At 39.8% G+C, this 26,774-nt stretch overlaps 3 protein-coding genes across 4 annotated transcripts in view; 1 reads left to right on the plus strand and 2 right to left on the minus strand.

Annotated features, from left to right (window-relative positions):
* Positions 1-419: 419 nt before the first annotated feature.
* LOC100589933 lies at positions 420-9,595 on the minus strand. Its single transcript, XM_003262268.3, has 3 exons — positions 9,091-9,595; positions 4,524-4,652; positions 420-2,201 (listed from the first exon to the last, which is right to left on the minus strand). The coding sequence occupies exons 1-3, from the start codon at positions 9,451-9,453 to the stop codon at positions 2,184-2,186; spliced, it is 510 nt and encodes a 169-aa protein (XP_003262316.3). The 5' UTR covers positions 9,454-9,595; the 3' UTR covers positions 420-2,183.
* Positions 9,596-14,948: 5,353 nt separating this feature from the next.
* On the plus strand, positions 14,949-22,605 carry ZBTB33 (zinc finger and BTB domain containing 33). Of its 2 annotated transcripts, XM_003262270.3 has the most exons (3): positions 14,957-15,179; positions 16,882-16,983; positions 17,627-22,605. In XM_003262270.3, the coding sequence occupies exon 3, from the start codon at positions 17,629-17,631 to the stop codon at positions 19,648-19,650; it is 2,022 nt and encodes a 673-aa protein (XP_003262318.1). In that variant the 5' UTR covers positions 14,957-15,179; positions 16,882-16,983; positions 17,627-17,628; the 3' UTR covers positions 19,651-22,605. The 2 variants fall into 2 exon arrangements, with proteins under 2 accessions (XP_003262317.1, XP_003262318.1); XM_003262269.4 differs by lacking the exon at positions 16,882-16,983 and having other exon boundaries at positions 14,949-15,179.
* Positions 22,606-22,855: 250 nt separating this feature from the next.
* Positions 22,856-26,774, minus strand: part of TMEM255A (transmembrane protein 255A) — a 52,654-nt gene continuing 48,735 nt past the window's right edge. The window contains exon 10 of the mRNA XM_003262272.3: positions 22,856-25,242. Within this exon, the coding sequence (XP_003262320.1) occupies positions 25,084-25,242 (159 nt within the window). The 3' untranslated portion in view covers positions 22,856-25,083. The remainder of the gene's footprint in view (positions 25,243-26,774) is intronic.

A 26,774-nucleotide genomic window follows, 5' to 3' on the forward strand; every position in this document is an offset into this window, starting at 1 on the left:
AGATTTGATTTAAGATTAGGAAGATCAAGTAGAGAAGATGTCAGAAGGCTTTAGATTTTAGATATATGTCACCCATTGCCATCGATCTCCCTGTCATCATAATCTTGGATGGGCCCTATAATGTCATCCTTGTTCTGGAGCCCAGTTGGAGTTGGTGCCACTGCAGCCTAGAATATCCAGGCTTCCCATGCTGTCCTTGCCTCCTCTGTCTATGCCTTGCTTTGCCCTGACTTTGTTTGGCCTGGTATAGGCCCCTGTCATCAGCATTCATTTGTAGTCTCCATTTTCTTAGGTCTGTTTTTTACAAATTTTTCCAAAATGTTTTTCTGCCAGATTCAAATTCTGCATGGCACAACCTCAAGTGCAGTTCACCAAATGTCTGTTAAACGAACTGAATAAACAAAAAAGTCAGTGTACCATTTTTTATAAGGCACATTTTTTATTTAAAAAAAGTTGTGAATTCCTTGTAAACACTGGTTCCCAGGACCCCTACAGATACCAAAATCCTGCATACTCAAGCCCCACACTTGGCCCTGCAGAATCCAAGTATACAAAAATTTGGCCTTACCTATCTGCAGTTTTTGCATCCCACGAATACTGTATTTTTGATCTGCATTTGGTTGCAGGTGTGAAACCTGTGGATATGGGGGGCCAATTCTATTTATTGAAAAAAATCCACATATAAGTGGACATATGCAGCTCTAACGTGTGTTGTTCAAGGGTCAACTGTATATCTGTTTTGTGTGCCAAATAAGGTATGGATAAGAATTTCAAAGGAAAAGTCATTTAAACAGAATTACAAGGAAGCCTCATTTTATGAGCTGACATTCCTCAATCACCAATAGGCCCTGTACATCTCACATACATAGGCAAAATGGGGATGGGGAAAGTCCCTAGTAAAAGAACAGTGTGTTTCAAGACAGGGCCCATCTCCATTTATGCTGAAGAGCTTAGACACAACCCTGTAGTCTAAAGGAATCTTCCGAAGAAGCTACTCATAGGGCTTTATGGGAAGGTGGCAGCCAAACATCTGTCTAGTATATTCCAAATTCTGTTCACTGTCCTCCCTTTCTGTGGAGGACTTAGGGAAATAGGAATCATTCTGGCCCAAAGGTCCTCTGCATCAAATGAAACACAAGAGGAGACTCTACCAAAGCCAGAATGAGGCCGTTCTCCCTTTGCTCTCCCATCCCCAGCCCAGAAGGCATATTGTTGCATATTCCCCAGCTCAGAAGCTGACAATCATGCATTCAAATGCATTTTGTCTCATTCAACCTCCTTGAATGGACCCTGGTTCCTGATGATAAAAACACAAAAAGGGAACCTTTTGTTTAGTGCTGCTAGAAGCAAGAGGGAGGAGGTAGTTCCCTGATTAATATTCTAGATTAATTGATCATCAAAAAGAAGCAGTCAGACCTTGGCTTTCTTCATGCTGTCTTCCTCATGTGAAACTGCCAGGCTAGAAAACAACAAAAATTTAAAAATGGAGTGTGATGAGAGTTGAGGAGTTATTGTTAATTTTTTTAGGCATGATAATGGTATTGTAGTTATGTTTTTAGAAAAAGAATGTGCATCTGATATGGTTTGGCTTTGTCCCCACCCAAATTTCATCTTGTATTATAATCCCCACATGTGAAGGGAGGGGTCTGGTGGGAGGTAATTGGATGGATGGGTTTCCCCCATGCTGTTGTCATGATACTGAGTGAGTTTTCATGAGATCTGGTTGTCTGTTAAGTGTCCGGTGCTTCCCCCTTCTCACTCTCTCTTCTGCTCCCATGTCAGTGTGCCTTGCTTCCCCTTTGGCTTCTGCCATGATTGTAAATTTCCTGAGGCCTCCCAAGCCATACAGAACTATGAATCAATTATACCTCTTTTCTTTATAAATTATTCAGTCTCAAGTATGTCTTTATGGCATGTGAAAACAGACTAATACACTGTCTTTTAGAGAAACATGCTGAATTGTTTATAAATGACATTATACCTGGGATTGGTTTCAAATTAATTAGGGGGCAGTGGCAATTTCCCACAAGTTGTTAATTGTTCAAGCTGGGTGCTATGTGCCTGAAGGATCATTATACCATTCTATGTATGTTTATACACATTTGACCTTTTCCATGATAAAAATTAAAGGAAAAAATCTGGCCATCTGCATTTCTTTTCCTTTTTCTTAGCTGTCTTTGCTCTCATTTTTGTGTCTTCATCTGCAAATTAAAACACATTATAATTTTTAAAAAGTTACCTCTAAAACCTCAATACTTTTGAGTAAATAAATATCCTTTTGCTGTTTCTCACTTGTTGTTACAGAGAAATTTATTCATTCAAACATTTATTACTATTTGTCAAAAACTGTGCTAGGCACTGGGGATAGATATATTATTAAAGTCACATTAGGTATTATATGATATAAGAAATTAATGTTAATTTTTAAATAAGTTAATGGTATTATGGTTAAGTAGGAAAATATCATTTTAAAGAGATGCATAGAAATATTTTGTATCAAAATGTGATGACATTTGTAATTTACTTTGAATCCCTTAGTGAAAAATCCATATTTGAAGCAAACATGTCAAAATGCTAACAAATGTTAAACCTGAGTACTAAGGTATATAGTATTAATTATACTATTCCCTTTATGTTTCTGAACATTTGAAGATTTTCATGATAAAAAGGGAAAGAAAACTATGTGTGTGTTGGAGTGGGGAAGGAGAATGCTTTCTAGGAGCTCAGTCTAATGGAGGAGACAAATAGGTAAAGAGATTGATATAATCCAGAGTGACAGAAGGGAGCTTGGGGTGCTCTGGACACACAGAGGAGTCTCAAAATCAGAACTGATTTGAGGAGGGTGGTTGAGGAATGCTTGACCAAGAAAGGTGGCTCTTAGAGTAGTTATTTGATTACAAAATCCATTGTTGCAATGAGTAAGCCAAGCTTGTTGGAAGAAGAGACTGGTATTGTAGGCAGAGGGCCTCTCTACCAAGTAATAGAGTCAAGAGAAAGAACGTGGAATACTGAGGAGACAGAAAGCAGTTCTAGCCTGGGCAACACAGCATGACCTCATCTCTACAATTTTTTTTTCTTTAATAGCTGGGCATGGTTGCGCATGCCTGTGATCACAGCTACTCGGAAGGCTGAGGCAGGAGAATCACTGGAACCCTGGAGGTGGAGGTTGCAGTGAGCAGAGATTGAGCCACTGCCCTTCAGCCTGGGTGACAGAGGGAGGCCCTGAAAAAAAAAAGAAAAGAAAAAAAGAAAAAAGAAAGAAAGAAGAAGGAAGGAAGGAAAGAAAAGAAAAAGAAAGAAAGGAAAGAAAGAAAGAAGAAGGAAGGAAGGAAAGAAAAGAAAAGAAAAGAAAAGAAAAGAAAAGAAAAGAAAAGAAAAGAAAAGAAAAGAAGGGTCGGGCGTGGTGGCTCACGCTTGTAATCCCAGCACTTTGGGAGGCCGAGGTGGGCAGATCACGAGGTCAGGAGATGGAGACCATGGTGAAACCCCGTCTCTACTAAAAATACAAAAAATTAGCCGGGCGTGGTGGCGGGCGCCTGTAGTCCCAGCTACTCGGAGAGGCTGAGGTAGGAGAATGGCGTGAACCCGGGAGGCGGAGCTTGCAGTGAGCCGAGATCGCGCCACTGCACTCCAGCCTGGGTGACAGCGCGAGACTCCGTCTCAAAAAAAAAAAAAAAAAAAAGAAAAGAAAGAAAAAAGTTTTCAGGCCACAGAGTATGGTGCAACAAAAAGTGACAGGGTATATGTGATTAGAGAAGGATCAGTCAGGGTCTGAACTTTACCCTGAGGGCTATGGAGAACTATTGAAGGATTTTGAGTATGGGACTGACATGCTTAGATGTGTGCTTTAAGAAAGTTTGGTTTTCCAGCAGCAAGGAAGTAAAGTGACATTGGGGACCAGGAAACTGGGGCAATATCAGAGGAAGCAGAGCCTTTGTGGAATATGCCAACCAAGAGGAAGCACCCTCTGGTCAATCATTAGCCAGGAGAGGGCACAGAAAAGGTGGCTTTTTGTGATGCACTACCCCAGATGGGGTGCCTTCCATAAATTGGCAGCCAGTCTAAAGGGAGTGCCTTTTTGAAAACTGTGCAGCGGTGCCCACTGGGCATGAGAATTACACAAAAGAGCCCTTCCACTGGGCTGATGCAGCCCTGTAAGGCTTACTTTGGTACAGCCCAATCCCCTGACTTGGTCTGGTGCCACATGGTTTGTACAACTATGCACAACCAATCTGCAGTCAGATTGCTTAGGTTTGAATCCCAACTGTGTGACCTTGGGGACAGTACTTATAACCTGCTCTGTCTCCATTTCCTCATCTATAAGATGTACCCAACAGTTATTTATGGATTAGATGGTAATAATGAATATAAAGCACTTATGGGGAATGCCTGGCACAAGGTTAGCAGGCGTTCAAAAACTCTTCAGTATTATTAGTGTTTTCAGGAACCTTCTTCTAAAATAAGTTTCAAGAAATAAAACTAGTTTTGAAGCAAGGCTTGCAGAACACTGTTGGCTTTCTTACCACTGGAGTCTGTTTCAGAATCAGAGTCACTGTCGCTATCTTCAGAATACTTATTGTGTTTTCTTTTCGATAAATTTTTCTTTCTTCCTTTCTTGGACCTTTCACTTGAATGGCTAGACTACTATTTTTCTATAAAAAATATAAATAAAAAAGTAACTTCTAAAAAAGTATTTCTGATTATCAATTTATTGCATTTGAAATACTGAAAAGGAATAGATGATAGGCAATTTGAATAAAAGTAAAGTCTAATGTTCAACTATTTACAAACTTTTTTTAACTTCTCAAGAAAGGTCTATATCTTAAAAATACCTTCTGATGTAGAAACTGAAGTAGTGCATTTCTTTGGCTCTTCATTCTTTACTTGCATATGTTCAGCAGAGCTAAATTTAAAGAAAATGGTTATAAGAATTAGAAAAGTGATGAAATATGGACTATAGAGTATAAAAACATAGACTTAAAACTTTTCAGCAACAACGACAATTGTCCAAGAACCATTAAAAACAAGGATTGGACTGCTTTCATAAGAATACAGTTCATGTCTGTAATCCCAGCACTTTGGGAAGCCAAGGTGGGAGGATCACTTGAGCCCCAGAGTTCAAGACCAGCCTAGGCAAAACAGCAAGACCCCATCTATACAAAAAATTTAAAACATTAGCCAGGTATGGTGGTGCTTGCCTGTAGTCCCAGTTACTCAGGAGGCTGAGGTGGGAGGATCACTTGAGCCTGGGATGTCAAGGCTGCAGTGAGCCATGATCATGCCATTGCACTCCAGCCTGGGTGACAGAGCAAGACTGCCTAAAAAAAAAAAAAAAAAAAATAAATAAATAAATAAATACAGTTCAAGGGTCTGCCACCTTCATAATAATAAAATAACTTACATTTGCACAATGCTTTACAGATTACAAAGCACTATTCAAACTGAAAGCAGCATGGAGGATTTATATTTTCAGAAGAAATCACAGGGTAAAAATAGAGAAAACAGAATCGGAAGGAAAGATGAAAGAAACTGTATATAAAAAGTATGAAGAAGATATCATAATTTTATTCTAAGCATGTAAAAAACAAATGGTAGAGCAGCAACTGTTCTGTCTCCTCAGAGCAAGAAGACCCTAAGAAGCTACAATCTAAAGAGATTTGGGGGACACATGTTCTCAGGACCTGAGGCTATGTCACGGTAAAAAATTGTGTGTGTGTGTGTGTGTATATATATATTTGTTTTGTTGCAGAGAATTCTTAAAATAAGCATTATTAAAGTTTTACAGTAGGCTTGGCGTGGTGGCTTATACTTATAATCTCAGCACTTTGGGAGGCCAAAGCACAAGAACAGCTTGAGCCCAGGAATTCAAGACCAGCCTGGGCAACATAGTGAGACCCTTCTGTACAAAAAATTTAAAAATTAGCTGGGTGTGGTGGTGTGCACCTGTAGTCCCAGCTACTCGAGAGGCTGGGGCAGGAGGATCACTTGAACTAGGAAGGTCAAGGCTGCAGTGAGCAATGATTGTGCCACTGCCCTCTAGCCTGGGTGACAGAGTGAGACCCCACATCAGAAAGAAAGAGAAAGAAAGCAAATAAATCAGTAAATAAAGTTCTACAATACTTTAGAAAGGGACTTTCTATATTATATAATCTTTCCCTTTGAAGATCACATCTGCAATAATTTAGGTATTGCCTAGAAAATTATTTTTAGGGTTCCCTCTGACTCTAATTCTATGAGTTCAGGTCCTTTAAGCATTTCCCAAGGGTATCTATAAGAATACACTTCAGATAATAATGCTTTATCACCTTGTCACAAATTACAGGTTTACCTGTGAAGCGCATTGCCTCAACTCAACCTAAACACAGAAATAGAGGAGAGGGAAGAAGAAACTTATGAGCAACACCAAAGAGAAAAGAAATAAAAAAAAAAAGTATTAATATTTCACATAGTATTGGATACAGGAAAATTAACTAAACCAAACTACACTGGCATCTGCATTTTTAAAAAATCCCTGTGTAATACTATTATCTGGAATGCAATCTGCTCCTGGGTTGAAGAAAAAAATCAAAATATAAATGTATTATCTGCTTTAACACTGAACTCCTCTATTAATAGGAAATTAGCACCCCATGAATAAAATTTAAAGAAAACAATTAGCATGCTAAAATCCACTAGCAACATGTTTTAATTCTTAGGTATGTTAGACTCCCTTTAGTTCCTCTTAAAAAAAGAGTACCTTACCTATCTGTTCTTTGGAGGACACTAATTTTTTATTGTATTATAATGTTTGTCATTTATTGTTTTAATTTTTGCTGTTACTCATAAGCTGAAAAAAATAAACTAAGAGAGGTTCAATTTCCCCAAAGTTCAGCTGCTTACATCTATAAAAATCCTTATAAAAGAAATATATTTGATTTCATTGTTTGAATAAATTTTTTTTACTTCTTTATTCAGGGAAAAGGTATTATAAGTATACAGAGTTAGACTCAGAGGGTTTCCCATTTCAAGAGCGGGCAATCTAAAAGTAAACATATGTCTAACAGTTCTTGGAATATGAGTATAGGGACCAAGGATGCCTGCCAGACTATAAAGACACACAGTCTTTGTGGTGTGAGGCACAAAATTAAGGCCCAATATTGTGTACTACCTTGACAATTGGGGAAACCAGGAGGGCTCCCAATGGCCTAACTGCGAATTCCCCTCTCCATTCTGCTCCTACAAATAAGGTCCCCTGGCCAAACGACCCTCCTTCTCAAAGAGACCAGACGCAGTTTCAGCTTATCTCAGGGTAGCAGATTTTAGTACACTGTCAGCTTGTGGAATTACTCAAACAAGCCAATCATATCCTTCCAAGGGGAAGCAGGTATTACCTCAATTTCTTGATACCACAAAGTCTACCTCCCACAGCCCCTGATTATTCACTGTCTTACCAACAGCAACCTCAGTGTGGCCGTTCGTGGCACGCTGTGTTCTCTCCCATTCCAGCTGTGAACATATGTGATTAATAAACCGCTGTTGATCTCATCTGTCCTGTGTTCAGCTACTCCATAACGCAAAGGGTGGGAATCCTTCCCTCATCAACATGGTGAATAGCAGACGATTATAACAGTCCCTGCTGCTACCTGGTTTTATCTGTGCCTTAAGATAAATTATTTATTTTCTATGTGCACAAATGCAAACTTTACCCAAGTTGTTCTTATATCTTTTGGTTAGGATTCTAAAATAAGAAGTTTTTTGATTGACACAAACTGGGAGGACCTTTCTATCCCAAAGGCAGGAGCGCTCCTCAGAGGACAGGTGCAGTAGTTTCACTCACCTCTCCCACATGGGCAAAAAATGTGTATCTCTAACCTAACTCAGGACTGTTTTTACTTCCTCTTCTCCCAGGCATGAAACCCTAATAGCCAACACCTGTGAAATGTTTATTACGTTCAAGGCACTACATCATTACAATAACCCTAAAAACGTCAGTACTATTTGTATCCCCCTTTTACAGGTGAAAAAAAAATGAAGCTTGGAGAGGTTACCAAGGTCACACAGGTATTAAGTAGCAAAGCAAGGCTTCACACTCAGAAAGTCTCAATCCAGAGGTTGTCCTTCTCATCACTATGCTTTATTACATCCCACTAGTGGAAGAAAAAGACTCATCAAGGTATCTCCCAACTGTTGGAGTTTCAACCTACGCCTCAATACCTGTAATGTTTTTAAATTTCTCATTTTTTAACCGAAGTGCATGTAAGGCACTCAGTATAGCACCTGACACACTCAATAAACATTTGATATGAGTACTTACACAGCAATAATTATAAGTATTTTCCTTCTCAAACCATCTACTTCCCACTCCAATATTCACTCTCATTAGAGGAAAACTCATCTCACTCTCCTCTCATTCTTCAAGGTCAAGATTGAGACCACTTAAGACCTTCCTGAAGGTAGCCACATCTGCAGTTTAGCACATCACTTTGCCTACGCTACATTCATCCAATTATCTTGTCTCAGAGGAAGGTATTTCTCCTTTCCAATTTAAACCCTTAATCTCAACCCTCTCCAACTCCCTACAAGGAATTTCCACTTAGTTAGCCTGTTAGGATCTCAAACCGATCATTCACTCAACACACAACACTTTCAGTAGATTGAGCCCCTATTAAGTGCCAGGCACTGCAAATTCTGTAATGAATAAAATAGGGGTCCTCCTTTCCACGAGCTCAGTCTAGTGGAGAATAAAAATATGTTCACGAACGATAACACAAAACAAATAAATGCTATACGTAGGTCTGTGACCCTTAGCTGTGTCTGCCCCGAGATCAGAGGCGAAAGAGGGTGGAGGGAGAACGGGGCACCCTACAAAGGGGCCCAAGGATGAGTGAGAATGTGAGAGAGGAGAAGGGCGAACAAGGAGCTGCCATGGATAGATTGCAGAAAAGGATGAAAATGGGCACAGTGAAGGTAGAAGGAGCGAAATGCAAATGGTCAGAAGCGGGCTGAAAGATGAAGCGGACTCGCTGAAGGGAAGCGGGCTGAAAGATGAAGCGGACTCGCTGAAGGCAAGCGGGCTCCTTAGAGCGAAGGTGCAGCCATGATCTCACTCACCTCTGCCACGGATTCACCTCCCTCTCCTCGTCCGGTAGGAGCGTGAGTAGTTGCCGCAATAGGCGCAGGAGGAGGCAGAAGCGAAAGTGATGCCCCGCGGCGCAGACAGCCGCTCTTGAGAATGCGACCACAAGTGGGAGCGGCAGGGCTGGTTTCGGGAGCCTTGGCTGAGCTCATTTCATTCCCCAGTCCAGAGAACAAGAGTTCCAGTGAGAGTTGCGCCCCAGCGGGGAACGGGCGGCTTTGCTGGGCTTGGGGCTCTTGGACTAACTGCAACACATTCCCCCGCCCGGAGCCCGAGGCCTCCCTCTCGGCACTACAGAACCGGACACTGGAGCTACTGCAGCCTCGAAAACGGGACATTCTCAGGAGCCTCAGCAGTATCCGTTGCCTTTGCTCCAAAAACCCAGCCCGCGCAACCGCTGGGAGCAAAGGAAACCATGTGAACTATTGCGAGTACGTTGGCAAAACATTTCCCCACGTCTGTGTGGCCTCCGGCCAAGGTGAAGAGGTGTGTGTCGTGGTGTAAATAAACCGCCACTGCAACCGATTTCGCTCATCCTTTGGTTCCGCATTGAGGCTCGCCAGGGTCTAAATCTGCACAGAGACCACGTCTTCCTTAGGCTTCTACTTGAAATAACTGAAGGGCAGGACGACAGTCCACTGGAGACATTTCACAGAATGGCCATATCAACAACATAGTCAATTCTGTTCGCGTACGGGTGCTTTCCGTGAGTGTGTGTATTACATGTTCTATAATATTGGGCGCACTCTGTGTCGTGTGTGTGTATAAAATATGTACATTTGGTTATGTGTGTATATATGTGCATATATAATAAATAGGACTGGCTCAAACAGATTCACATATTTTTTCGGAGTCTATTTGAATTAAAAGAAAAATCTGAGATGGGAAGAAAAGGGACAAAGTATTCAAAGTATTTCGTACACAACTGAAAGTGTTTATTTCAGTGTTGTCAGATTGATTAATAGCAAAAAGAAATATACAGTAGGCCACTTATCTTTGAATTTCATATAAAGAATAATGTTTAAGTATGTTCCATACAATAATACAGTAGAAAGTGACTACTTTCTATTAAAGATGAGGTGATAGCCACTGTTGTACTTCTTCCTCTCCTACTACTTCTAAAATTTGTTTCTTATATTCTTTTTTTGTTTGCTTATTTTGTTTTGTTTTGAGACGGAGTCTCACTCTGTCACCCAGGCTGGAATGCAATGGTGCAATCTCAGGTCACTGCGAACTCCATCTCCTGGGTTCAAGTGATTCTCCTGCCTCAGCCTCCCAAGTAGCTGGGATTACAGGTGCTCGCCACCACACTCAGCTAATTTGTGTATTTTTAGTAGAGACGGGGTTTCGTCACGTTGGCCAGGCTGGTCTCCAATTCCTGACCTCAGGTGATCCTCCCACCTCGGCCTCCCAAAGTGCTGGGATTACAGGCATGAGCCACCACGCCCGGTCTTGTTCCTTATATTCTAAGGCTTTTTGCTTGCTGTTTGAGAAAGGGAAGTGGGGGAAGCCCCTGATATCCACAAATTGACCTCGGACTCACAATTAGGGATGTTCTTCTCTTGTTGAACATAAACTCACAGAACACCAACCCAAGACAAGATCACTGGGAGCCTGACCAAGTGAGACAAAACAAGACCACTTCTTGGCCAAGATAGGTCACTGCTACTTTGCCAGTTAATGTACAGCTTTATCCTCCCTCTAATCTGCCCTCCCTATAAATAAAATTTATTGAAATGTGCAATCATACAATTGCCCCTGCTTTCTGATGTATCTGAGACAGAACTCCTGCTTCCTAGACCTTCCCCCAAATTGTCCAAATCCTATAATAGGTTCATTCTAACAACTTCTTATTGAAACACATCATAGTTACCTATAGTGTGTGTTGTCCCTCCCTGGAGTAAGAGTAATAAACCCAATCTGTCAACTATGGGTATGTTTCTGGTAGTCTTTGGTTGAAGGGCATTGCACTGCCTAAAATGTTCTTCCCCAGATATTTATATGGCCCTTTCCCTTAGTTCATTCCATTCTTTGGCCATACGTCATCTTTTCAGAGAGGCTGTCCCTGACCACACAATTTACAATAACACCCTCATCATTCTCTATCCCTTTGCTCTATTTTTCTTCATAGCACTTCCTACTTTCTGATATCATATTATATATTTATATTATATATACAAATGTTGATTGTATGTCTCTTCCATTATAATGTAAGTTCCATGAAGACTAATACCTCAACTTGATGATAATTATATCCACAGTGCCTACAACATTGCCTGGCACAGAGTAAATACTAAATGATATATATTTAATATGTATTGAAAAAATAAATGAAGTTTACAGTGTCAGGCTTTATAAGTTTCATTGTCACATAGTCATAATCAATCTGTTGTTTGGGCTTAGTCTTCCACTTAAATAGATTGGCTTACTGCAAAATCTCCATTTTTAATTCTTTATTTGGACTCATTTCGTATTTGATTTGACTTCATATATTGCCAAGTAATTTTCACAAATGACTCATGGGTAGTATATTCCCTCAATTTTGTTCAAGTTTGGAATAAGCTGTCTGTTGCTTTTTTTGGTAGATTGTATTATTGTTAGCAATTATCGACGACTCCTTTTCCAGTAGGAGAGTCATATATCCCTATCCAATTGACTTTGGAAAGTTTTAAGAAAAAAGGGCAATAGGCAGTATTAGGTAACTTAAAGAAAGATTTGTTGGGATTAAGCAGAAAAGGGGATAGTGGTGAGAAAGCAACATATATTTGGCACTTATTGGATTCCAGATGCTCATTCGTTCAGCATTAAGCAACCATCTCTATCTACAATTTGTTGGGCCAAGGGATGCTTCAAAAATAAGTTAATACTTGAGTTGGGGTTTTATGGAAGACCAGGCACTTGCCAGGAACTAACCAGACAACAGGTTAAGCGAGGCGTGGCTATGAAGGGAATGACTATTCCAAGCTCAGGGCTCCAGGCTCAGACTTGAAGGCAGTAAATTGCATGGCATATTCTAGCAGTTTGACACTATGCATAGTTAATTCATTTAATCCTCAAAGTGACTCTGTGGGAAGGTATTATTATCCCTATTTTACAGATGAAGAATCAGGCATAAGATCAAAGAGCTAGTAAGTGGCAGTATCAGAATTCCAACCCACTCACATCTTCTGCTTAAGACTTTATTTCTTCCACTCTACCTTACTAGGGTTTCTGCAGATCCCATGGAGTGAACTTACCAAATCTGTAACCATAAGCATAACATATAGGAAGGCCTCTAAGACTGAACGAGTGTCATTTTATCTTTTGTCATCAATTAATATATATTAAGCACCCACAAGATTGTTGGCATTTTAACACAGGAGAGGACAGTTACTGCCCTCATGGAATTCACAATCAAGTTCAAAAGGCAAGCAAACGCTGACAATATGGCTATAAAACCTAACTCATTCCATTTTCAGCCAATAAAACCTTTCTAGAATGTGAAACAATTGATACCTCCAAAACCATTTGATATAGGTTGTTCTCTGACCTCAGGTGATCCTCCCACTTCGGCCTCCCAAAGTGAGTTGTTGTTGTTTGAAATAGAGTTCAAACTACTGGGTTGTTTGAAGTAGGGTTAAGCCCTCCAGATTAAAAACAAAAGTAAAAGTGGAATAACTAGTTGAGAAACAGAAAATTAATTAAACTTTCCGGTGATCCTGTCCCAAAGACAATTATTAAGGCCACTCAGGCTTCTTGGTCTGTTCTGCTTTCCTACAAATAAAATTCCTTTCCTGACCATTGGATCCCCTTTCATGATAGGTAGCTTTTAAACTTGTTTAGTTTTTGCTTGGTTAGGGGGTGAGAGATACAAGAAGGGAAGAGAAGGTTTACTGTGCTTTGAATGAACAGGTTTCATCATATGTTAGTTGGTACTCCAAACTTCTAAAATACTTTCAGGAAAGTGACAAAGGCAAGGCAATTCTGTTGCCAGCCTCGGTGATGTAAATGCTAGTGCAAAATAAATTGTACTGTGCCTTCCAGTTTACTGAGAGGTGACCAACAAACATGATATCTAGAGTGGCATCTATTGCCACTGTGATCTGTATTTCAAATATAGGTCTCATTTTAGTTTTCATCAATTAAGCCACTGAAAGATAAATAGATCCTAAACTTTCAAGATATACTTTGTTCTAATTACTAAGATTTTTTTTTTTACTGCTAAGTTTTGGGGAGGATAACTCGGAAAAATGGTTATTAAGTACTCAGTTGCCAGGAAAAATATTAATCTGCCTTAGTTTATTTTACAACAGCATACTTCTATTTGCCATGAAATATCTTTATAGTAAACAATGAAACTTTCATAATGTTAAGTCCTAATCAAAAATCAGTAATGCAATAATTCCCACATAGTTTGTTTTCCCATAATACAAAATCTTGGAGACGAGCTTAAGGAATTGCATATTTCCATGTGAAATACAGCTATATTATACCACTTTGATGTTTTATTATACCATGTGGCTTTATTGAGGAGGATGAAGAATAGATTAGGGATAGGCAGATGATGACATCCATGTCTGATTTCCTGTCACAGAAAATTAGATATAGTTTGATCTGTTTTCAGTCTAATATCCTGATGGACATTTTCAGCAAGATTTTTTTAGGAAAGAAGCACAGGAATTCCACTGCAAGGTATTAATAGGTACAAATTTAAGATTTTGGAAATGAATGCAGTATTATCCTATACATATCTTTTTAAAAAGATAATGAAGGTAGTGAATGGCCTTAATTACGGCAGAAAAAAGTTACTATTTGGTTCCTTAGTTGAATATGATCAATAACCAGCCTAAAAGGGAAACATTTTGCTCTCCAAACACCCATCCTGTTGCTTCATTCATTATAGTACTCAGTTGGAAGGGTATTACCAGAGGATTTTAAAAAATTACGTAACTCACAATGTATTTTTTCGGTCATTAAACCATCACTGAACACATACTGTGTGTCAGACACTAAAGCCCTCTGAAGATGAAATGTTATGGAAACAGTAATAATAAAAAATTAAAATAGTAACAATAAAAAATTAAAAATGCAAGTGTTAATATTATTAATCTTTCAAGTTACAGGTCAAATGACAGCATTCAATTTGCTATTCTCTTCTCTCTGCTTCTACACCTTGTACAAATATTTTTGTCCATGTTTGTGTACCTACCTACTGAGCTCCCTAAAGAGGTAGAGACCTTTGGGTTATTCATTTTTGTATTCCCGAGAGCCTAACATAGGGTTTTTGCCACAGATCAAGCAGGGGGTCAGTAAATGCTAGTTGGAATGAGGGAATTAACATAGTACTGCACCATTTAGTATCCAATTAAGAAGATAGTTGGCCAAACACTAAATTTCTTTCTTAAAAGTAGTTACTGTAATGTAGTTGCTCTCTTGTTATCCCAGAACTTGAATTACCATAAGAAGTTGTGAATTTATATTTGATTGTATGTATTTTGATTATATTTCAAGATGGTTTATCATCTAGCAAACAGTCTAATAGAGCAAATTCAAACTTGCAAAATAAATGAAACCTGTATAGTCTCTAAAAGTTTGTATGCCCTAGAAGTTCACATTGAATTTCGATGAAAACGACTCGCTTCCCTTCCATCTAATTGCTGGCGACTGTCTTACCCGATCTTTCCCTTTCCTTTTTTCTCACCCTTTAGCCCTCCGGAAAGAGCCGAACACACAAGAGCTTCCGAGTCTTCCTCCGCCCCCTTGCGGAAAGAGCCGAAAGCAGAGCACGGCGCCGAAGTGGAGCCGCCTCAAGCTCGGGCCCTTCCGGACCACCCCGGCCTGCGCTCGGAAGAGGAGGGCGCCTTTGGCTTCAGCGCTTCGCCCCCGTGCTGTGCCCTCTGTCGGCGGCGTGGGGCAGCTGTAGCAGCGTTGGCGGCAGGAGGCGGCGGCCGCGTCGACGTCGACCCAGACTGGAGCGACGTTTAAAGAAGGGGCAGAATCGGTGGGGAGTGCGGCTTCTTCTTGTTGGGGGACTCCCAGCCTTCCGCGCGTCCCGAGGAGGAGAAGCGGCGGCGCCGGGAAGCAGGTGAGGACCCGGCCCCAATCAGGGAGGGGGCGAAGGAGCGCGCTTGCCTTCTCCGTCCCTGGGCCGCGCCTGCGTTTGCATTCGCCTCACTTGAACCAGGAAGCGGCAGAGTCGGAGGCTCCGCTCCTCCGGCTCTTTCTTTGTGTGGGCCGGGGAGTGAAGGAGGGGACAAGCCGCGAGGGCCGCGGCGCGGTCCCCTTCGTCGTTAGGGGCCGAGGGGCTGCCGGTGCCCTGGGTAGGCCCCGGGGCGTGGGGAGCCCAATACGGAGACCCACTTGGCTTTTCCCTCGCCCCTCTGCCTGCTTTTTTGTGCCTCTTTTACTCCCCCAGCCCCTACTTTGATTTAGAGCTTTTCTGCCAGGCCCATCCTCCCCTTCCGTCCCCTCCCCGGGGCACAACAATGCCGCCTGCTTCGCTTCACCCCCCTCCCCCCCACCAACACCCCACCCTGTCGTTCGCCACCTTCTACTTTCCCTGGTACCCCATATTCCTCCCGCCCTCACTCTGCTGTTTGTACCTCCATCTGTATTTGCAAGAAGCTTGCTTTGCACGTGAATTGGGGTTAAAAACCTCGGTTGCAGCTGGCAGGGTCCGTATGGGGAAGAGGGAGGTGGAGGAAGGGAGATGAGGTTCAGCTACCGCAGGGAGCCGCGTGTCGGTTTGTTTCACTCCCTCGCGGACGGCTTTTATCTCTTTCCACCGTCACCAGCTCCTCCGAACTGGCCCTCGGTCAAGGGTTTCACAGTGATGTGGAATGGCTTTTCCACAGTCGAATCGCAGATCTTCGGGGTGGGTTCAGACCGACTTGTGCTGTCTCTGGGGCTACCCTGAGTGGGAGGAGGGGGACACATAAACGAAACGAAACCGAGTCCCAGTGTCACCTGGACACGTACATTTGTCGCATTCCCATATTGGAAGAACCCGTGTGCAAGTGACAAAAATTGCGTGCCATTTTCAGAAAACCTGTCTTTCCACTTAATATCGACTTCTGTCGAAATGCCCGTATTTCGGAAGCCCTGGTTTTTGGCAAACTGTCCAAAGGTCACCCTTTCTGATGATGAATGCCTTTATGGTAACCTGGAATTCCTTGGTACTGTTAACATGCAACACCTTCTAATAATGTTTTAAATCTTTGATTTTTAGACTTTCTGCCTGATGTTTGTTCTTAAGGTATCATTTTGAAAAATTTAGAAGGTATTTGAGACAGAACTGCCCTCCACCTATGTATAACTTAAGCATTGTGACATCGACACCCTTTTGGTAACTTCAAAGGGAGAGAATATTAATAAAAATATTTCTTCACTAAAAGTACTTGTCAACTAATTGTTAATATATAATATCCATATATTAAAATATATCCATATATAATCATATGTATGGATATTATATATTTTTAATATATGGGTTTTTTTAAACTCTGGCCTCTTTGTTACTGGAAATATCTTCTGCAAAGTGCAAAAAATGATGTTTTGCTAGTGCTACACAACAATGCATTCTACTGACATCATCCCCTTTTTCTAGAGTAATCTATTCCAATAAGTTAATGTTTTCATTTTCACTAACTCATTTGGTGTGGAAAAAGTTCTCATACCAATGCACATGATTCTTTACCAACAAAAGTAAAATGTTTTGTGTTTTCTTGGAAGTGGGCATTTAGAAATGGTAAACTTTCCTTTTCCTTTGTCATATTTTTTCATGATAGTGTCTGTTGACTTCACTTGGCACTGTTTAATATTCCACCTCTGGAAATTGTAAAGATGGAGAGATGAGGGGAAGGGACAAGGGGATGAAGAAAGAGGAAAGGGTAAGAAAGATGTTTAATAGTTTATCAAGATGAGGCATCCCAATTTAAATAACAGAAAAATAATGGGACGTTGGGAGGTAATAATTGTCAGTGTTTATGAATGTCATTGGCTCCAGGGTGTAGATTCTGCATATATTCTTAAAGATTAGTTAAAATTAAGAGTATGTATTTCAGACACAGTATTGCACGCACTGAGCTTTTCTGACATTTAAATCATTTACAGACTAAATAACTTCTGTGTGTTCATGATGATTTTCCTTAATTTTGACAGTTAAAAATCAACTCTTACCTCTTCTTGGAGAGAAAACCCAAAATTGGGACTAAGAAAATTAATTCTAATCTTTAAAAATCACTTAGTGGAGATGCATGTATCTAATATTCAAAAGAAGGTGACTGTGGAGATTACTGTTCAAATCTCTGTAACAATGTAAAACTTGCTCAACTCAGGAGCAAGCCATGAAATTGGACACTTGTTCCAAAAGCCAACCTGTATGAACAATTTCTGTAAAAGCCAAAAAATTATGCCGAACTTTGGTTAAAACTTGAATAAACTATTTAATGATGCTACGGCTTAAATTCTAAATAAGTACTTTTGTTTTTTCTCTCTAATCCTCTCCCATCCCCTCCTCTCTTTCTCTTAAAGGCATGGAGAGTAGAAAACTGATTTCTGCTACAGACATTCAGTACTCTGGCAGTCTGCTGAACTCCTTGAATGAGCAACGTGGCCATGGACTCTTCTGTGATGTTACCGTTATTGTGGAAGACCGAAAATTCCGGGCTCACAAGAATATTCTTTCAGCTTCTAGTACCTACTTCCATCAGCTCTTCTCTGTTGCCGGGCAAGTTGTTGAACTGAGCTTTATAAGAGCAGAGATCTTTGCAGAAATTCTCAATTATATCTATAGTTCTAAAATTGTTCGTGTTAGATCAGATTTGCTTGATGAGTTAATTAAATCAGGGCAGTTATTAGGAGTGAAATTTATAGCAGAGCTTGGTGTCCCATTGTCACAGGTTAAAAGCATCTCAGGTACAGCTCAGGATGGTAATACTGAACCTTTACCTCCTGATTCTGGTGACAAGAACCTTGTAATACAGAAATCAAAAGATGAAGCCCAAGATAATGGGGCTACTATAATGCCTATTATAACAGAGTCTTTTTCATTATCTGCCGAAGATTATGAAATGAAAAAGATCATTGTTACCGATTCTGATGATGATGATGATGATGATGTCATTTTTTGCTCCGAGATTCTGCCCACAAAGGAGACTTTGCCGAGTAATAACACAGTGGCACAGGTCCAATCTAACCCAGGCCCTGTTGCTATTTCAGATGTTGCACCTAGTGCCAGCAATAACTCACCCCCTTTAACAAATATCACACCTACTCAGAAACTTCCTACTCCTGTGAATCAGGCAACTCTGAGCCAAACACAAGGAAGTGAAAAACTGTTGGTATCTTCAGCTCCAACACATCTGACTCCCAATATTATTTTGTTAAATCAGACACCACTTTCTACACCACCAAATGTCAGTTCTTCACTTCCAAATCATATGCCCTCTTCAATCAATTTACTTGTGCAGAATCAGCAGACACCAAACAGTGCTATTTTAACAGGAAACAAGGCCAATGAAGAGGAGGAGGAGGAAATAATAGATGATGATGATGACACTATTAGCTCCAGTCCTGACTCGGCCGTCAGTAATACATCTTTGGTCCCACAGGCTGATACCTCCCAAAATACCAGTTTTGATGGATCATTAATACAGAAGATGCAGATTCCTACACTTCTTCAAGAACCACTTTCCAATTCCTTAAAAATTTCAGATATAATTACTAGAAATACTAATGATCCAGGCTTAGGATCAAAACATCTAATGGAGGGTCAGAAGATCATTACTTTAGATACAGCTACTGAAATTGAAGGCTTATCGACTGGTTGCAAGGTTTATGCAAATATCGGTGAAGATACTTATGATATAGTGATCCCTGTCAAAGATGACCCTGATGAAGGGGAGGCCAGACTTGAGAATGAAGTACCAAAAACGTCTGGCAGCGAGATGGCAAACAAACGTATGAAAGTAAAACATGATGATCACTATGAGTTAATAGTAGATGGAAGGGTCTATTATATCTGTATTGTATGCAAAAGGTCATATGTCTGTCTGACAAGCTTGCGGAGACATTTTAACATTCATTCTTGGGAGAAGAAGTATCCGTGCCGTTACTGTGAGAAGGTATTTCCTCTTGCAGAATATCGCACAAAGCATGAAATTCATCACACAGGGGAGCGAAGGTATCAGTGTTTGGCCTGTGGCAAATCTTTCATCAACTATCAGTTTATGTCTTCACATATAAAGTCAGTTCATAGTCAAGATCCTTCTGGGGACTCAAAGCTTTATCGTTTACATCCATGCAGGTCTTTACAAATCAGACAATATGCATATCTTTCCGATAGATCAAGCACTATTCCTGCAATGAAGGATGATGGTATTGGGTACAAGGTTGACACTGGAAAAGAACCTCCAGTAGGGACCACTACATCTACTCAGAACAAGCCAATGACCTGGGAAGATATTTTTATTCAGCAGGAAAATGATTCAATTTTTAAACAAAATGTAACAGATGGCAGTACTGAGTTTGAATTTATAATACCGGAATCTTACTAAACTCCTTTGAAATACTAGAAAGTTTTGTTTTGGATGATGGGGCAGAGGTTTCAGAAGATCTGTAAAACAAATTAAGGTGCGAACAAGTTAATTTGATCTGCCACATTATCTGAAGGAAGTGTAGTGGGATTTTTGTTGATAATTTTTAGAAGCAAATTTTCCTGAAAGTTTTGAGTAGAGGTGAGACCCCCTCCCCAAGTATCTGTTTATATGTTAGTTTTCAGCTCATTTAAAAGAGGCAAAAATTAAAAGCTTGGAGAGATAGTTTCCAGAATAGAATTTGAAGCAGTCTGAATGTTCTTTGAAAATAACTGGAGTTATTAGCATACCCTAGTACATCTTACAGCTTTCCCCTTCCATGTTAGCACTTTACTGCTGAATTCTCAATTTTCTTAACATTGAGACAATAAATGTGTGTTTTGTCTTGTATATGGCATAAAGAGTAAATAAGTTTTAGAGTTGTTCTGGAAAATGTCAGAATAAGTCTCTACTTGGGTTGTGTAATCTGCTAGTCCAAGTGGACAGCAACCTCCTGCTACCCTCCCTCTATGAAAATAGCCATGCAGACAAGTCTCTTATCTGAAGAATAAATTAGATTTAGCTAATTAGAATTAATCCTGGCTTTCATTGCCATAGTCTGTAAAAGACTTTGGTGGCTAGACCACTTTATACCTTTGCAGTGTGGTCTCTGGGGGCAAAAAACTAATGAAAAAAAATCTCTGTAATGGCAGATAGGAGGAGATGAAAAGTTCTGTTGCATGTATTTTTAATTCTCTGGCTACCACATAGTAGAGAATGGAATGAAGATTTCCTTTTTGCTTCTTAAGGTTAAAAATATTCCCATGAGAATTTTCAAATTTTGAATCTGAAAGCCACCAAATGAATCTTTATGTATAAATCCTTGTAAATGATAGATTCCATGGGTGAGACTTTACATATTTTGGGTGGGAGGCTCCTGGCATATATTTTTAAATGTTCATATTGCGTAGAATCTCCAATAGGAAGTCTTTATTTGAAATAGTTGAATCAGTGATCTAGTATTTTCCTTTCAGCAAGATTTGTTAGGTTTTCACCCCTTCTAAAATAAGTTTTATTCCATCTGCAAATTGCCGCAATATTATAGTAATCAGAAACTACATAAGGAATGTTATATAGGCTTGTCAGTTCCCATTTTTCTTGACAACAATAAATACCACTTTTTAAAATGACACATATTTAAACACTTAGAAAATAAAGTTAACACTTACTGAAGTGCTAGTACTAAACTGTGCTAGTACTAAAAGAAAGCAGGTTGGAACATACATATAGCCTAGCATTTGTAACAGAATTGTTGAACGTCTGTAAATGATTTTTTTTTTTTTTGCAAAGGAAAAAATTGATACTGGAAAAGATTGTTGTGCATAGTTATTAGTCATTTGTAACCTTGCTTAAGTATTTCTTAGTCCAACATAGATATTTTCTTTCTCCTTACCATGTATTTTAAAAAATAGTCTATTTCTTGACTTTGAACTTAAAGCTTTAATCATAATTTCTCATGTATACATCGTTCTTCTGATGGTAAGCTGGATTTGAAGGTAGTGGTTTCAGTGTTTCTTAAGTTGGTAGCTGAGGGTATCGGGCATCAGTTCATGCAATAATACAAGAAAAAAATCCTTTGCTTGCCAAGAGGTAGAGTGATGTGCATTTATCTGTTTTCTGTTCTGTAAGTCTAGACCTTCAAACCATTTGTAAACTAACCCCTGGGAAATTTGAAATTACCTTATAACTTAAGACTCTGTAATCTCTGGAATCACCATATCTGTTTCTTTTTTGTGTAGATATTAATAACATTACTCTTTGACTATAGTGTGCACTCTGAAATGTTCTCAGTGAAAATTTGTTTGAGTTTCATTGATGCTATTTCACCAGTTAGACATAATTACTTCTACCAATGTGAATGATACGGATGCCGGCAGAGCTTCCAGATCTTTCAGACTCAACTGCTAGGTCAATTAGTTTGTCATAATAAAACTTGGCAGTTTCTACAAGTCTATTATGACAAACCAGGAACTAATTCTATAATGGAAAACTATCCATTCTGAATAATAGGGATGTAATTATTTGCTGCTGCTGTGCTCTGTAAATTCTGAATATGACATTTAAACTCTGTGCCTACTAAAGGTATCTTCTGGAGTTTTTTGAGAGGAGAGAAACTGGAAAATTAAATTGTATTTTTGCCAGAAGACTCTTACTTGCATGTGTCTCAGGGTCTTCAATTTTTCTGTAAGTTTCCATAGCCAAAGTTCAGAGTACATGTGAAATACTTCTTTGGGGCAAAAGTCCTTCATTCCTGGTATTTATTGGATTGGAAATCTGTAGCAAGATGCTGTTTAAAATTACCATGTGGTTTTTCTATCTTATACTTAGCTCTCTGGCTATTGAACTTCCTTTTCTTCTTTGAAGTTAGCTTCAAATTTGCTCCTATGCTAAATTACCTGTAAATATTCTGGATAGGAACTACTTGAAATAGTAATTTGTTAAAAGATATGACAAAATGAAAATGCTTAAACTACAGAAATTTTACAATGCCATAACAATCTTGCAAGACTAACTTTAAAATATACTTTAAATGATTATTATGATTTTGGTGGTAACGATCCCCCCCACACAACCACTATGAAGAAATAATGCCACATTTTTCCCCATTGTACCAAAAAGATAAAAAAATGGTAAACACTGATCAAGGTATTTTGTATTGTCAAGGCATGCATATTCTAAAGAATTAAATGCTAACTTAACAGCACTGGCTCTCTGGCTGGTCAACCATATGAAACCTTGTTCATTCCTCCGAGTACTGTAATGTTCACACTTGTACAATCTTCCCTGTCATGACTTTAAGTTCTACTTTTCATTAACCATGGCCTGATATTAGTTCTTAGAGCTTCTTGTGGCAAAAATAAAATGATTTAATTCTGATGTTTGAGTGTGTGTTTTACAAGATTGTCTTTCAGAAATTACATGGGTTTTTATATTGTTTTTCAATTTTTATAGCAGGAGACTGGGGCTGTATTTCTGATGGCAGCATGGCAAAATTTCCCATTAGGTTTTATATATTGGTTAATCATGTCCCCTTTTATCTTGAACCCTAATAGTCAAAAGTGAGTCAGCTGCTGTCAGTTGCTTTAGAGCATTTGCTGTACTTTTATAGTACCTTGACACAAGTGGATAAGGAGGGGAGGATAGTTTTATTCATTTGAAACATCACAAAAGCAGTCTGAGTTTTCAACATGGCAGTGATACAGATTTTAAGCAACATCCAGTTTATACAGGTTCTGGATTAATATTTTAATGTTTCATGCCCAGTTCAGTACTTTAAAGCAGAATTAGGAATAAAGCAGTAAATATTACAAAATGCAGTCAAGATACGTATTGGAAATACAAATCCCTTCATTACAACAAATGTTTTGCAAAAGAGTAAAGCAGCAAATATTAATTTTTCTAAGGTAACATGCACTTTATATAATTCAATGTAATAAAAAAGCTGCTCAAATTAAGTGTTACAAAATCTATACTGTTTCAGGTTATTTTGTAAAGTAAGAAAAATACATAGAAATGAGCCATAGAATCTTAACACTTTAAGAAATGTGATAAATGTAGGATAAACTGTGTAATGATGCCTTAAAAAAATTAAATATGGACATTCACTAAAGCCAACGGTCAAAGGTAAATGGCAAAAAAATTCATTGAATATTACAAGTTGATATTTCTTTAGTAAGTCAATTGGGTATTAGTCTCTTTTTGAAATCCAGTAGAATTTTAATATGCTCAGAACTGTAAAAAATCATAGTAATTCTGTATAACATAAAAGGATTATAGTTTTTCAGATTCAAAATCTGGGTAAGACAACATTCATGATGCTGAAAGTTAAACTGGATATCTTGCAAACATTTACTGTTAATAATGAGAGAGTGCACTTCCTGTGCCTCGATTCTTGATGGCTGGGTGTCTACAAGGTAGATGGGAGCACCAGCATTTGTGCTACCTCTAATCCATCAAGTTGGGAGGTAGCAAAATTGGCCGGAAAATTTTCCAGTGTGTGTTCTGTGTTTGGAGAACTGTCTAATTAGGTACCCTCCTGTAACCCCTGTATTTTTATGTTATAAAGTATAGGATTATCAATCTTCCTTTAAATCAATTCTCAGGTTAACATAAGATCACAATGAAGGTGTTCATTCTGAAGTGAAGGCATGGGTGCAAAAGTGTTTTAAACTCATCAGGTTGATGGTTTAAAGCTATGTGTAATTAAAAGAACTGTACAAATACCTACCACGGTGTGCCAGATGGATTTTAAATCTGCCGTAACACTTAAGTATTTGTCAAGTTGGCTACGTTTGAGGTTTTGCAGACTTGAAGCGGCATTGTAACACTTTCATAATCTTGAATGCTGTCATGACTGGTCTCAACAGACAAAAGGACCGATAAGACCAGTGGCATTAAAATACAGATGAGTCTTTTGGGTTGGGGTGCAGGATACGTGCGAATTGCTGGGGTTAAGCACAATATTTGAAGATTAAATAGTCACAAAGATTAGTAACAATTCATATCACGACCCAAGAACCTAATTTATCACATTTTTAAACTCTGAATTGCAACCATAAGATTTATATCTCCTGTAGCAAATGTATTTTGTAATAATGCAACATGTAGTAGAACCACTGTCTCCTAAGTGATCTACTTAAAACATCTCATGTTGCTGTGTATTTCAGTGTTTCCGGAACAATACATCCTGTTCCCCACTACTCAAGATGCAAGAATATTGCACTTTTCCCTTTAGGAGGTACCAATAACAAAAGCTGAGCTGAGTGATCACAACAGCCATTTTTACAGTACTCACAGAGAAGGAAGGAGTGAGAGATATGGGCAGCCTTTTTCAACATCCAGACACAAGCAAACAAAATCTTAGCCAGAACTCTCTGTATTGGAACTACTGTGTAGCCCATCAGCTGGGAAATTGTCCTTAGGGACTGACTTTAGGGGTAAGGAAAGATAGGGCCTATGAGCCAGGTGCTTCAACCTAGGTGCTGGGGTGGCAATCTGCCAAGGGCCCGAGGGCAACACTCCTTTACATAAAGTGAAAAAGATGGCAACCACACTTCTGCTGAATACAGAGGTGGAGCATAGGGTAATGCAGGTCCAAACAAGCTTCTTGCTGGGCTGGCTCCCCAGCCTTGCTTAGAGAGTGTGAGCTGCCCTTCTTCTGTGCTGAGTTCAGCCTGGCCACCCCTGCTCTGCACTAATAACGAATAAGCTTCGTCCCTATCTTTCCCTAGCCTGGCAGGCCATTGTAAAACTTTATGCGTAAGAGTCACACTTTGAATTTTGTACCCTACACACTTCCACTGAAGCAGAAATACAAAAGCCACAATAATCTCAATAGCCAGCAGGCATTCCTCTTTAGGGACTGTAAGGTGGTGGCTTTTCAAAAGGTGGATAGTAGGGTGGAGAGTAACGGGGCGGTGCACTTGAGGACCACATGTAGCTGGATGAGGGAGAGGCAGACTGGGGCTCATCAGAAAGTCCAGAGGGAGGGGAGGATGGAAAGACACCGGAATGCTGTGTGATAAAAAGAAAACGTTAGTTTAGGCAGTGAGTTTGCAATTCCCTGAACAGTCATTACTATTTAAAAATGAATATGGGCCAAAGCTTTTTTCTATTTGGAAGAACGGAGAGCTCCCAAACCTCAGAGTTAATGAGCCTGGAACAGGTGGTTCTCTCGGTCACTCAGGCTACAAGCCACCTGCAGAAATACGGAATCCTCCTCTGCAACCCCTTACAGCCCACATCCAATCAATTACCAAATCCTGTTGCTTCTACTTCTGTGTTGTCTCTTGAATCCATCACTACCTTTTCTACATTTATAACTCAAGCCTCCAATACCTCTCCCTTAAGCTATGGCAACAACGTCTCAACTAGTCTTCAAAAGGTAATTTTTGGCCTTGAGAACATTTAATGAGGTTAAGCCAGTGATCCCTGGGAAAGTCTTTGCTAAAAGAGTATATCACAGAGAGGTAGTACAGTGGTCAGGAGCTCCTCTCATAGACAAGAAACTAAGGTCAGAGAGGTTAAATAGCTTGCTTGGATCTGGAGTCTTCTGACTCCAAGTCCAACATTTTCTACTCCACCTTAACTGCTGCCCCCTCATCCCCAAGTGCAGAGTAGGTTGGAGAGCAAAGAGTAACAAAGGCATGGAGGTGAGAATGAGGAGCAATATGCCAGGTTGCAGAGACACTGAGTATTCAGTTTTACTTTGTGTTGTCTTACTTTGGGGAAGGTTGTTAGTCTTTGGGAAAGGAATGGAAATGAATTTTTTAAAATATGCAGTGAATTGGCAGGAGTCATTTGCCCCTTTCTCTCCCTGGCTCATGTATATCCTTGACTCTAGTGATTTCCCTGCCGAAGGAGAGTTGGCCTGTTGTGTTTGTTGCTGTATCCTCCAGAGCTCAGAACAGTACTTGCCAAGTAATAGGTGCTCAATAAATCTTGAATGAATGAATACCACTTCAGGAGCATAGTAGATGAACTTGGCATGCTTTTAAAAAATAAAATCTAGGCCGGGCGTGGTGGCTAACGCCTGTAATCCCAGCACTTTGGGAGGCCAAGGTGGGTGGATCACCTGAGGTCAGGAGTTCGAGACCAGCCTGGCCAACATGGCGAAACCCCATCTCTACTGAAAATACAAAAATCAGCTGGGAGTGGTGGTGGGTACCTGTAATCTCGGCTACTCAGGAGGCTGAGGCACGAGAATCGCTTGAACCTGGGAGGCAGAGGTTCTAGTGAGCTGAGATCATGCCACTGCACTCCAGCTTGGGTGACAGAGTGAGACTCCATCTCGAAAATAAATAAATAAAACCTATGTCCAGATTTCTAAGCCTTGCTTGAGACACAGAAAAATCTTCCTTACCACATAATGTTAAGACTGAGAAGAGATGATAGCTGCCATCATCCCCTGCCTCCCAAATCCCATCCGTTATTTCACTCCGAAGAAATGTCAGGGTCGTAGAACCTGGAGAGCCCTTAAAGGCAAAACAACCTGAGGCAGTGGACTCAAGACAATCTAGATTCCTTCCTAAAAACTCAATTTTTCT

This window comes from Nomascus leucogenys, chromosome X, assembly GCF_006542625.1.
Source record: "Nomascus leucogenys isolate Asia chromosome X, Asia_NLE_v1, whole genome shotgun sequence".
NCBI classification, from domain to species: domain Eukaryota; kingdom Metazoa; phylum Chordata; class Mammalia; order Primates; family Hylobatidae; genus Nomascus; species Nomascus leucogenys.

Coding starts and splice junctions, on each gene's coding strand:
- LOC100589933 (XM_003262268.3), bottom strand. CDS start 9,453: ATGTCCCGTTTTCGAGGCTGCAGTAGCTCCAGTGTCCGGTTCTGTAGT. Junction 4,653..9,090: donor GAGGTGAATCCGTGGCAGAG/GTGAGTGAGATC, acceptor TATTTTTTATAG/AAAAATAGTAGTCTAGCCAT.
- ZBTB33 (XM_003262269.4), top strand. CDS start 17,629: ATGGAGAGTAGAAAACTGATTTCTGCTACAGACATTCAGTACTCTGGC.